At 44.5% G+C, this 12780-nt stretch overlaps 1 protein-coding gene across 2 annotated transcripts in view; it reads left to right on the top strand.

Annotated features, from left to right (window-relative positions):
* Positions 1 to 12513, top strand: part of CRISPLD2 (cysteine rich secretory protein LCCL domain containing 2) — a 29973-nt gene extending 17460 nt beyond the window's left edge. For both annotated transcript variants that reach the window (XM_010403514.4, XM_019288335.3), the window contains exons 10-15: positions 755 to 885; positions 1032 to 1075; positions 1997 to 2069; positions 2748 to 2823; positions 7040 to 7173; positions 9130 to 12513. In XM_010403514.4, coding sequence (XP_010401816.1) covers positions 755 to 885; positions 1032 to 1075; positions 1997 to 2069; positions 2748 to 2823; positions 7040 to 7173; positions 9130 to 9184 — 513 coding nt within the window. In that variant the 3' untranslated portion in view covers positions 9185 to 12513. The remainder of the gene's footprint in view (positions 1 to 754; positions 886 to 1031; positions 1076 to 1996; positions 2070 to 2747; positions 2824 to 7039; positions 7174 to 9129) is intronic.
* The last annotated feature ends 267 nt before the right edge of the window (positions 12514 to 12780 follow it).

Genomic DNA, 12780 nt, shown 5'->3' with positions numbered 1-12780 from the left:
CCAGACGTGATTTTATCAGGAATTGTCCTTAATGTGGACACCCATGGAAAGTGAGGGATGGCAGCTCCTACAAAGATCTCTTTGTTCATGTGGGCAGCTGTCGTCTGAACAGAAACTTTATATAAAAAACCACTGTTAAATGTTGTAATGAAATAACATTTTGGGCTGATTTGCTTGATATTAAATTAGTAAGATAATTGAGAAATAAAGCACGGCACCATTTTCCCATCAACACTACTTTTGGGGTGAAGGAAGTTTGAGGATAAAAGGGTTTCTTTGGGTAAAATCAGGTTTTGTTTCCCTATTCCAACTGTTGGTGCGTGACTGCATCACCCATGATGTGTCTTTGCCCTGCAACTTCTGTGATTGCAGACACCATTCCCCTCCAAGTGGCGTCAGCAGAAATATTTTGGGTTTGAATATTTTGTCGAGAACTGGAAATATTTCAGACTGGTCTCTCACTTCCAATGCTGCTTTTCCTCTAAATTGTGTTTAAATGTATGGTTTTGTTATTTAAAAAAAAGCTTGCCGTTCAACCAGGCAGAGCTTAAAATAATAGTAATAAAAGAATCAGGCCGTGTTGGGAGAGGAAGATTTAACAACCAGATTCCAGAGGAGTGTACTCAGCTTATTTTCCACATGGTGCTTTGGTGGTGGTTTCATTTCTTCTCCATTTTTCACGTAGCAGCTGGGCAGCTCCATGAACGAGATTTGTTTGATTTATTTCACACGCCATTAATTTATCTCTTGTCAGTCTTCCAGCATATGTCGTGCTGCAATCCATTATGGAATCCTGGACAATAAAGGAGGGCTGGTGGATATCACGAGGAAAGGAAGGACACCCGCTTTTGTGAAGTCCACCAGGAACGGTGTGGAGTCGTTCAGGTACTGCCTTCACCAAAAACTGTTGGTATTTGCTTTAAATACAAGCAGATGTTCAGTCATCTTTGTTGCTCTTCTGTAGATACAGTGATCCAAGTAATTCTACTCTGCTTGTTTTTTTAATAATTTTTTTTTGGCTTGTTTTACAGGAAAAGCAAACCTTCAAATGCATTCATGGTTTCCAAAGTCACAAGTAAGTTTTAAACGTTGAGGGGAGAAAATATTGTTGCTGGAGTTTTATGGGGTACTTGCAAACCTCATTCCTTTCAGGGCTCTTTTTCATTTTAAGAGGTTGTGTCCAATGGTTCTGTACCACAACCAAACCCTGGCTTGGTGGTGTAGGGTGATCTAGAACCTTAGAGTGACTGTCCACCCACCACGGGCAATTCCACCACCACCCACCTCATTTTCCTGTGGGAATCTGAGAGGAAAATAGAGAAATAGGTGATAATGGGCCAATTCCAGAAGCATCTCCTGCTGATGGATCATGGTGGGGTCCAGAATTCAGCTGCTCATAGTGAGGGGATGGAATTTGAGCCATCCATGTGTGAAAGCCTCAGTCAAGTGTCAGCACTTAGAAAAACTGGAAAAAAAATAGTGGCTAATATCCTAGTGCAGTAATGTAATGAAAACCACAATACACGTGAAATTAGTTTTTAACAGTGAGTCACACACTTCTGATGAGGGTATAAATAAACACTGTTCTACTTTTTAAACAATTCCCACTTTCTCAATATCTATGAAAAATTCCTCCCACGCAGAGTCATCCCTTTGATTGGATCTACTTGAGCCCCTTTCAGGGGGAGCTGTAGGCGTCAGGATAATCAGGCTCCACATCTGGAGCTGTAACAAAACCACGTGTTGTGGATCAGCTGCTTATCTCTTTTGAAAGCTGTGACCTTTTTTAAGGCCAGGTTGTAGTGTGGTTGTAGGGTTGCTGCTGGAGAGCTGGCCAACCCTGTCCTGGGATCCTGCTGCTGGAGCAGCTTTGCTCTTGGTGCTCTCAGCTGGACATGGGTCTCACCAAATGCATTGTGTGGCTCTGACTTGTGTTTTCTGCAGCAGCCTGAGCTTTTGGGTCTAATAATTTGCCTTCCCACTTTTATCTTGGCAGCACAGACTCTGGATTGTTACACCACAGTAGCTGAGCTGTGCCACTTCAAAAAGCCAGCGAGCCACTGCCCAAGGTAAGGCAAACCTGCTTGGTTTAAGCCCTCTGTCCTAAGGAGGGGCAGCTTAACAGAGGGGCTGAGAGCCCTGAATTTAAGGGCTGGTGGGAGAAGAGCTGATCTTACTGGTTGAACTGGAGGAGGGGGTTGGGGATGGTGTCTTTCCTCCTGCCGTCATGTTTTTCTTGGCATCACAGTAGAAAGTACACATTATGTTTTTGGATGGCTTCAGTAATGTATCAGCCAGGCTACACAATCCTGTCCCAGCACACCCTCACGTGTGAGCATGCAACTGCACATTCTTTGTCTTTTTGCTTCTGGATTTAGTGGGGTTTGGATGTGGTTTTCCTTTCCACCTTAAAACATGGAAGAAGTTTGCTCTGGAAACTGCGCAGGAGTAAGTGACAGGGCACGGGGGCACAAACACATGCAGAGATCTATGTGCACAGAATTGAGCAAAAATACAGATACTCCACCTTGAAAGAGCCATAAAGACCAATCCCTCTTCTACTGGTCCAAATCCCTCTTTTTGCAGTTCTGCAGCAACCACCAAATGTCATCTGAGGGGAGCGAATAATCAAATTCACTGTTGCCACCTGCAGACCAGATGCAGGCACTTGAAATCTCCCAGGAATGCAGCTCGCCTTCCTGTCCAGCCCTGATCTGGGGAATAAATCTGAATACATTGTTTTCTAGGATTTATTGCCCGGCCCACTGTAAGGACGAGCCGTCGTACTGGGCACCGGTGTTTGGCACCAACGTTTACGCGGATGTGAGTACCGACGTTTCCCTGCATATCGTGACAGTCCTGCCCCAGAGCTGGGGTCACACTGGGGTTTAGGGGAGAAATTCAAACCCTCTTGTGGTTATTCCATGTGGGGATGGGCATCTGGGGGTAAGAGGTGGGGTCAACTGGCTTGGGGAGTTGTTCTCCATCTCTGATTTGTTCTGAAGGACTTGGACATGTAACGTCACAACTCCTTGACTTATGGTCAGTATTTGTTTGGGGAGCCCTTCTACTCTGCAGCACTGACTCATTCCTAGAGATTTGGGCATGTCCCTTAACCTCCCCAAGCCTTGTGAGCTCTGGCTGTGAAATCATGGTTGCACTTGTTTACCTTTGTAAAGCGTTTTAGGATTTACAGGTGAGCACCAAAGGGCTTTTATTCCATACCATCACACTATAGAGTTGGCAAAAAAAGGCCTCCCTCCACTCTCTGGTTTCTGGGAGATTAACAGAATTTCTCAGCAGTCAGGACAGAGCTCAGAGAAGTGGAAAGAAAGTGTGTGAGCTGGTTTTATGGGTTTGTTTTTCTGAGCTCTGCTCATGGGGATGAGCAGAGGCTTGATGCTAAAACTGGGCAGAGTCATTTTCTTGAAATCTCTTAATATTAGGCCTCTAAAAACTGGGTCTCAATGTTTTTCCATTTGCGGGTGCCTGGTTATTTTGGGTTTTTTCCCTCATTTTCTTTTTTCCATTGGGAACTGTGTTCAGAAATGCCAGCTCTCTGGCTGCCCTGGAGCCTGTAGGATCGTGGCTTTTGAAAGCCTAGGGGAAGCAGTCAGCAGATTGTGGACCCCCAGCTTTGGGTCACCCTGGAGCTTTGCAGATTGCTGAGAAAACCCATCCTGCAGGAATCATACAGTAATTTGGGGAAGCAATTTTGAAAGCAATTTTGAAAAGAAACCCACTATTTTTTATTTTGCTCAGGACCAATTTTTTTGAAGGTAGAGCTGCACAAACAGGTTATCCTGGACTAGCTCACAGGCAAATCCATGGAGCAGCTGCCTCCCCGCAGTCCCTGCCTCCTGCATGCTCCCACCTGCAGGAAATGGGAAATAGTTTTCTCTTTCCTACAGAGGACAAACCTCCCTCAGATCACCCCCGAACAGGGCCTGTGATTACAAGGGTATTAGGTGAGGAGCAGCACCCCAGGCTGGCATTGCACTGACGCAAAAGGATTAGTGTCCTTTAATGAACACATTTCCTACTGACCCTCCTGGGTATTGTTTCATAAACGGGGCCATGGATGGTGGCTTGGGAAAAAAGCAAAAAGTAATAATGATAAAAAAGTATTTGGCCACTTCCTAGGGGGTTTGGTTAACCTTTTTTTGGACTGTTGTGCTAACAGGGTGATGTGGAGGTGCTAGGAAAGTGTTGAGGTTGGTGGCAAAGCGGGTGAAACCAGCTGGGAGAAAGAGTTTGAGGTGACTCTGAATGGTGCTGCAAAGGGAGAGGTGGTGATGCTGGGAATGCTCAGAATGGGAAGTCAAGAAGAGAAACAGCCACACCACACAGGGAGAATTTGGGGAAAGGCTTTTCCCAGGGAGCAAGGGCTGTGCTGGGAATTAACCCAAGGCCACTGCTGAGGAATGATTAAAGCAGGCAATGAGCTGCGTGTGACAAGTGCTGGTCTTGTGAGAGGGATTTGAGAAGCCAACTTCCTGTCTGGTGTGGCACCTTCATGGCCCTTGGGAGGACTTCTGCTCCAACTGTGAAGTTATCTGAAAGAAAATGAAGCATTTAACCCCATTTCCAGTCTGCACTGTGCTGTAAAAAGCAGTTCAGGGAATTGTTCATGAGGAAGTTAGTAAGACTGTAGAACAGGGGCATAGAGGAGACTTGAATTTTGGGGTAAATGAATAAAATGCAAGAAATATGCAATGGTAAAAGTGGACAGGCCTGGTTCTGGGGTGGTCATAGAACCATGGAATTGTTTGGGTTGGAAGGGACTTCAAAGCTCATCCAGTTCCACCCCCTGCCACGGGCAGGGACACCTCCCACAGACCAGGTTGCTCCAAACCCTGTCCAACCTGGCCTTGATGCTGGAGCTGCGGAAACACCCGAGGACCTTTATGAAGGTTGTGAAAGAGCTTTTATGTTTCATGAGACTCTGTCATTTGTCACTCTGCCTGGCTCCTGGTGTGACATAATCCTGCAAGGGAAACCCATCCCCATCCCTGCTCAGGAGCCCTGTGGAGCCAGGAAAGAGAACAACTTCCCCACTTTTGAGATAAGGTTTTTATCCTCAGTTGTGCAGTGATTGCTTGGAGGAGGATGGATGGATGACCTGTATGGAGGCAGGAGTTTGTCACCAGAGCAAACCAAACTGGGAGTCAGCTCTCAGGAAATATGAATTTAATGATTAAACCAGTCACACTAATGAGGAAATTCTGGGTGGTCAGAGAATATTGTTAATGACCTATTCTCAAGTGTATTGTCATTTTATGGTGTGTGCCCTGGAGCTCTTTTAATCAGGAATTGGTCTCAGAGCATCCCCAGGGGCTTCACCATGGAGAGCTCTTGTATTGTCCATAGTGCTGTACCCCTGAACTTGAAAGGGAAGGCCTTATTCTTGTAATACCTCACCTTCTAAAAGCTCTGCAATCAATTCATCAAAGCACAGCCCGGCCTGGGACATGAGAGGGCTGTAATCCAACAGAGTGATAAGAGGAGGTTTGGGTAAGGCAATAAAAAGTCTGTTGGTCAAAGCTTTGAATAAGCGGCGGAACAGCAAGTCCTGGAAAAAAACATAACAGGAATGCTTTGAAAAGAACATTGTTTAGGATGTCTCCCAGTGGAGAGTGTTGCAAATTGATCCAGGACAGTTTAATTTTATGAGGCAGTTTTAGATTTACAGATTTCCCACCGCATATTTGGGCGAATTCACTGCATATCTTCCAAACACAGCATTCCCTTGCTCCCTTGACCATATATAGAAGCAAAACACCAAACTGGCACTCAAAACGCAGAGAGCTGCCAAGAGATAGGCCATCCAAAGTGATAAATATATAGGGTGCAAGGCAAAGCTGCCATATATGGTTGTGAGAAGGCAGCAGCATGGGCCATGCTGTACATATGCAATGGGAACAGTTGCACTTGGAACTGGTTTCGCAGTACTTGGATTTTTAGCAGTCAGAGCATTTCTGGGGTTGGGATTTTCACCTGCAACAGTTCCTTCTGCAAAGCTGGTTTTTCCTTTCTGTTCTTCCAGCTTGCTGTATGTAAACCCTGCAGAGAACTGAGGGCCAAGTTTATTCTATCCCTCAGCCTTCTCTGCTTTTGCTCCCTTTTCCTGGATGCTTTGGGGGCTTAGTCATCAGTTGCTACTGTTTTGTGTTCCTCCAGCTCTACTAGAGCTCTTCTGGTACGTGCAAGAGAGAAACCTTAGTCTTTCCAGAAGCATTAATCTCCCTCCACACTTGGTGCTGTCTTAGGGGGTAATGCACGTCCAAAAACTACAACGGTGCAAACTCAGTGGGTGCAGCCCTTCTGTCCTTCCTAGAAAGAGGGATGTGAACTCTCTCACATAATTGTGGTCATTTACCTTAATTCAGGAGAAGCATTTCCTTTCCAAGCAGTGGTGTGAATAACCTTTGCTGAGGTCACTAGCACAGAGTTTCACCTTAGAGGTTTCTCTGGTGCAGTCCCAAGAGGCACTGGCTGGGAAGTTGTCCTTAATTCAGTCTTGGCCCTGGATAAGATGAAGAAGTGTGGGTTTAGACTGGATATTGGGAAGAAATCCTTCCATGTGAGGGTCTGGAGGCCCTGGCACAGGTTACTCAGAGAAGCTGTGGCTGCCCCTGGATCTCTGGAAGTGTCCAAGGCCAGGTTGAATGGGGCTAGGAGCAACCTGGGGTAGTGGAAGTTGTCCCTGCTCAGGGTGGGGGTGGAAGTGGATGAGCTTTAAGGTCCTTTCTGACCCAAACCATTCCATGATTCTATGATGATCTCACAGGTGCAGCTCCACCTCAGAATGATGGAAACACTGTTTGCTTGTCCTCTGTGGTGGTTGTGGATTTTCTTTCACCCAGGCATTATGACACACCTGCAAGATCTCGTCCCTTGTATGTCCAAAAGAGGGATAAAGTTGTTTCATAACCATTTCTTTTTCTGTTCCCTGCTTCTCTTGGTGTTTATGGAATTGACAAATCTTCGTATATAAAATACAGACAGTGTGTAAATCAAAATACTGAATATTTTTCAGAGCTCCAGTATCTGCAAAACTGCAGTGCACGCAGGGGTCATTTCGGATGAAAGAGGCGGCTTTGTGGACGTGATGCCTGTAGAAAAGAAGAAAGCTTACATTGGCTCCCTAAAGAATGGCGTCCAGTCAGAGAGGTGGGAATTTTTTGCTTTGTGCTTTCCTCTTCTTTTCCACGGCGGGTTCAGCTGCCTATGAAAGTCGGCACATATCAGCTCGACAGGCTGGTGGCTTGGACAGACGTGGCTCCCCAGTGTCACTGTGAATTGTGACACCCCAACAAATAGAGCGTGTTGTCCTGCTCTTACCTCCCCCCAGGCAGGAGCTGCGTTCAGGTTCCTGTGGAAGGTGGGAGATGTTGTTAAGCCTTGCTTGGTTTTGTTACAGCACAAGGCCATATTAATACGTTTTGCTGTGTGTTTGACACATCAGGAGATGAGCACAGGTATTTTCAGTTTTCAGCCTGGGTCATGATTTGGGGTTTCTGATTTGGATTTCCATTCAATCCTGGGGTGTGGGATTAAGTTGTATTGGGGGATTCATGTCCCCTATTCTCTTTGAAAGAAGTATGAGTAAATTAACCTCTTGAGACATGATCAAACACTTTTTGAAGATGAATTTGCCGCCCTTGTAGTTTTTTTGTAGTCTCTCTTGGGCAAAATTTGCACATTTCAGTGACCAGTTGCACATCTGTGCTTCCGAAATCCTGTACCTCCTCATGGTCAAAACAGTCCAGTCACAGCTCATCCAATCCTTTCTAATTTGAAACTTCACTTTCAATCTGTTACGTATTTTTTTCAGATATTGGTGTGACGGCACTGATTTCTCAGAGCTATCCTTTCAAATATAGAACTTCCCACAGTTAGGGGGGGTTTGGTCACTACTAACTCTGTCTGCTCTGTGTAGTTCTTCTTTTATGAAGATCGTAAGAAGTTCTATCAAGTTTGCTGGTTTTATTCTAGTAATGGAAATTCCAGAATGCTTTAGAGTATCTCAGGAAATAAAAACAGGGTAACACAGGAAAGCTATAGGTGTTAAATATGGCAGGTTTGGAATAGATTATCATGGTCAGCATTTTCCAACTTGACAAATTGGATTTAGGTGAAAAACCTCCTGTTCCTTTGAATTTTTTTTCTCTCTCAGTCTTGCTTTCACTTATCTTTTATACTCAAAGGCGACTTTTTACTGGGATGGCAAACTGTGCCCTAGCTAAGAATAAATCCCACCACTCTCAGGGACGTGCAATATGAGCAGCCAGTGCTGATCTGGGAGGTGAGGGAAACCAGAGACATTCTCACAGCAGGGATGAAGATTTGGAAAGTGTTATTTACACTTGGCAATAAGGAACAACTTCATGCTGTGAGATCCACCAGACAGTGAAATAGCTTTTCCAAGATTAAGGTGAACACTTACCCTTTAGGACACTGGAAATAGCCCTGGGTAAAGACACACACCCAGACAGGGATGGGAAAGGATTCCCTTTAGGATTTACTGAGTCCTTACCCTTGTTGCAATGTTTATTTTGTGGGAATATGAAATTTTGTATTTTTCCTGGGTTTTTTCAGTGCAGTAGGACCTGGGAATAGAAATACCCCCTCTCCCCATGCACAGAGCCATCCCCAGCAGCTTGGAGTCTCAGCATCTGGGGACACCTCTGGAAACTGAAGATGAATATCCATATTTATTGTCATTTAATGTGAGCTGATCTGGCTATTCCTACTGCCAGCACTAGCAGCCAAGCCAGGACCTGCCTGCCTATTTGACAACTGTTTTTTAAGGAAAACACGTTCCTCTTTATGCCTGAATCTTCGCACAAGGAAGCACAGTGTTCCCTGGATAAAAGCTAGGGCTGTAAGAGAGTCTGTTGTCTTCCAGCTCCTTTTGTTGGCATTAGCACTACAGACTTGGATTGAAAACATAAAAAAAAAAGAGGTGAAACCATGGATTCGTGCCACTTCTATTTCATCCGCTATCTTTCTCCTGCTCCTGGTAGGAAAGAGATAAGAGAAATTCAGAGTTGCCTGTTTGGGTCCTGTGGTGTCTTCATTTGGTTCATTCCATGTTTGTTTTCTTTTCCTTTTCTTTGTCTCCAGCTTGAAGAATCCTTCAGATGGGAATGCCTTCCGAATCTTTGCTGTGAAGCAGTAAACCCCCAGGGAAGGTGCAGGTTTCTTTGGGAGAGCACTCTGTTGATCTCCGGAGACGCCAAAGCTCCTCTGAACAGCATCAGCTCTGCCCATACCCTCCTTGCCAATCTCCTTCAGGGAACTCCAAAAGAAAAGGGGAAAAAAGAACCCCAAAAAAGACCCCAGGTTCTGACTCAGCTGTTGGCATCTCATCGCACCTGTGCAGCGTTGTATCTTTTCGTCTCGTGTTTTTGTTTCTCTAGGGGCATTCAGCGACCATAAACTGTTCTAAGTTTCATTTTACCAGAGGTGTTGCTACACAGAACAGCGGTGGCTCCGTGTGCAGCAGATGCAGGGATCTCAGCCTGGCCCTGGATGGTGTTTTTAGGGTGTGAAGCTTCTCCTGGGATGGGTGTGAGGATGAGCGTGGCCAAGCGGACTTGGGAGTGAGTGGTTGTCCAGGCGCTGGACACTTTGAAATGAGAAACTCATTGAGAAGTTGCATCGTTTGGGGAGAGGATGGGCTTGGATATAGTGGTTTTGTGTATGTTGGATGGTTTCTGTGCAAAAGAGGATAAAATGTGGTGTTTTCCCACCGAGGTGGCGTGCAGCAGCACCGCTGTGTGAGGCTGCTGTGGCACCATGGCAGGGTACCTCGAACGAGGGTGGTTGGGGTTGTTCTTGGCAGCCAAAATCGAGGTTTTATGGGCCTGGAGCAGGGTGTAAAATGGTGGCAGAGATCCTCACTGCAGAAAATGAGGCCACCAGATAATCCAAAGAGCAGGTTTAGTGTTTGCTGGTCAAACACTCCCAGGTATTTTGCAAGTCTGGCAACCTCTGAGAAGTCAGAGAATTTGGGCTCCTGTGCTGGCACATCTCATCCTATACTCCACACCATAACTTCAGTTAAATGCAGTGTATTGGTTTATACAGCAGTGCTGGTTGTTTTATAGTAGTTAAGTAGTGATAAAATTAATCTTATTTCTGCTAGGAATGGTTGCATCTGTAGGAAGCAGGGTCACTTTTCCTTTGTGAAGCTCCTTGTGGTGTGTGCAGTTTTGAGACTTTAAAGATATGACATAAATTGGGGTAGATTAATTTTTCCTGTCCAGTTTGTGAAGCCAACAGATGCCCACTTTCAGTGTAAATGCTGTACCCGTGAGCATTTGCTATCCAGGATGGTGGGTTTTGCAAAACTCATAGGTGTTGTAATGATGATATTCCATATTTTGGTATTTCTGTCATGACGTGCACCCAAATGCATTTCAAAGTGAAGAGAAGGGCCTAGCATGGCCTGCTTTCTTAAGGCAGAAGAATGTTCTCTGATTCACATTGGAAATTAATTTTTAGGATTGGTCTAAACACAAATCTGGTGAGTTTTTTTACACAAACGTCCAGTAACTTCATCAGTCATGAGAAGACAAGGTCAAGAGTAGTTCTTCAGTTCTTGTAAATGCACAGTTCTTCTGCTCAATAACTGAATTGTAATATTGGATAACAAGTTGGGGGAGTATTTCCCTCTCTCTGGCAGATGTCTCACAGCTGCTCTTACACCCAGAACATATTTGGTTTAATCTAGGCAGATACAAGAGCCATCTCATCAAGCTCTTTCAAAACAGAGACCAAAAGCATTTATATGATTACACACTTCTTTAATTCTGTAAACACCATGAAATCAGCAAGGAAATGACATTTAAATGGCATTTGTCACTCAGTTTGTCTCACCACTGGGGATTATTTCTCCGTAAAATCTGAATTTGAAAAGAGACCTTTCGTAAAATCTGAAATTGGAGCTGTTTTGCATTGTCTCAAAAAATACTGCACAGAAAACCTACTTTTGGGTTGGATAGAGAGAAGTGACTCTTTGTGTCGTCTTTGTTTATGTAGTATCGTCTTCCAAGGTGTACAGTATTGACTTTAGATAGGAAAGCCGACCTATTTCTTTTTCTTACTAAGTAAATCGATGTTAAAAACAGCTGGAACATATCCTAGAAAAGCTGCTGGTTGGGAGTGTTCGAGATGTTGGCAGTGAGGAAAAGCTTCCCTGTTTCTGCCCACTGTGAAACATGTGCATGGTCTGGTTCAAGCCCATCCAACACTGCAGCAAGGATCTGGGACATCCTGGGCCAAATGGGCTATGAATTGAATTGGAGAGAGTGAGAGATGCAGTCAGGTTCATGGGGACTGCAAAAGCACATAAAACACCTCGATGTTAATGTAGAATCCATGAAAATTACGGATGGAAGGTGATGGAAAGAAATGTGAGGGCTCTTGGAGTAAAACCCAGGGGATTACTGTGAGCACATAAAAATCCAAACAGCTGGGGATGTACCTAGGTGACGAAGAGGGGACAAGGGAAGGGTTATTATTCCAACAGAAATATCCTAAAATCCTTAATTCAAGTTACAATTGCGTATTTTTGTCTTCAGCCAACTGGTTTGGATTTCTAGAAACCGATGTTAATTTAAGTCTGTATCTGTTTATTTTTATACTTGTTGTACAAAAGAGAAATTGTGACTTTACTACACAAATATTATTCAAGGTCCTGGGTGCTATTAATTTAAACATACCTCCACCAGAATTAGGGGCGATCAGGTCCTCCAAGGCAGTCATGACCTATCAATGACTTGCAATCACGTGTGCTAGCTATTCATAAATAGGTGGGACAGTACCAGTTTTTAGCCAAATATTGACAGATTTTATTTCTGATACCAAAACACTTCTCATCCTGCTATATTTCAGTGCAGCTTCATGATGCATCACGTCCGTGTCTCACCAGGCCCGTTCCTCCTCAGCCCCAGCTCAGCAGATTTGTAGGCACCTGAAGCATCCAGGTGTAGCCTGCTTAAACCCTCGGCAAAGCTGATGCTGCCTGGTTGTTCTTTTCCAATCATTTGGGATTTGGAAGCAATGACATTGTCATTGCAGAACGTCTGGCTCAGCCAAATCTCCAGGAAACACAACCAGGCTGAAATTCAGAGCGCGGCGCTTCCCCTGCCGCCGCTGTGCTGGGGGGCCTTGGCTCCACTCTTTCCTTCTTTCAAAGACCTTCAGCCAACATCTGGTTGAGGAGACTCCAGCTGGTCACTTGTGCAGTCTAAATATTTAGGGCCAGTTCATAGAATTGCTTTTTTTTTTTCTATGAAAAATGATGTATTTTACTTCCTATGTATAAAAGTTACATGTAAATTTTTGTGTGCCTTTGCATGTTTATCAAGCGGCCGTGGTTGTTTATAAACTAGATTTTTTTTTTTTTTCTAAATACCGAATTGTAAAATATCTTTCCTCCCTACCCCTCCATTTTCTTTTGATTTATGAATTATTTGTGAAATAAAACCTTCCCAAAATGAATGCCTCCCTTGTCCTTAATGCTCAGCCAGAGTTGGGTTTCTGTTTAGAAAAGATATTTGGGATTACTTCTGGGAACTAGACCATCCCCTGGAGACCCCAAATGAGATTGGGATGTGCAAAGCCTGCTCCACAAATAAATAAACTGCCCAGTACTCAGGCATTAAAAGTTAATCTTTACCCCATCGAAATAAGATGAAGCCTTAGTGAAACATACTGAGAGTAAGGGAAAATCACTGGCTGTCTTTAAATCCCTGCAACATAAGGGAT

This window comes from Corvus cornix, chromosome 11, assembly GCF_000738735.6.
Source record: "Corvus cornix cornix isolate S_Up_H32 chromosome 11, ASM73873v5, whole genome shotgun sequence".
NCBI classification, from domain to species: domain Eukaryota; kingdom Metazoa; phylum Chordata; class Aves; order Passeriformes; family Corvidae; genus Corvus; species Corvus cornix.
This window is presented reverse-complemented; position numbering and strand designations above follow the sequence as displayed.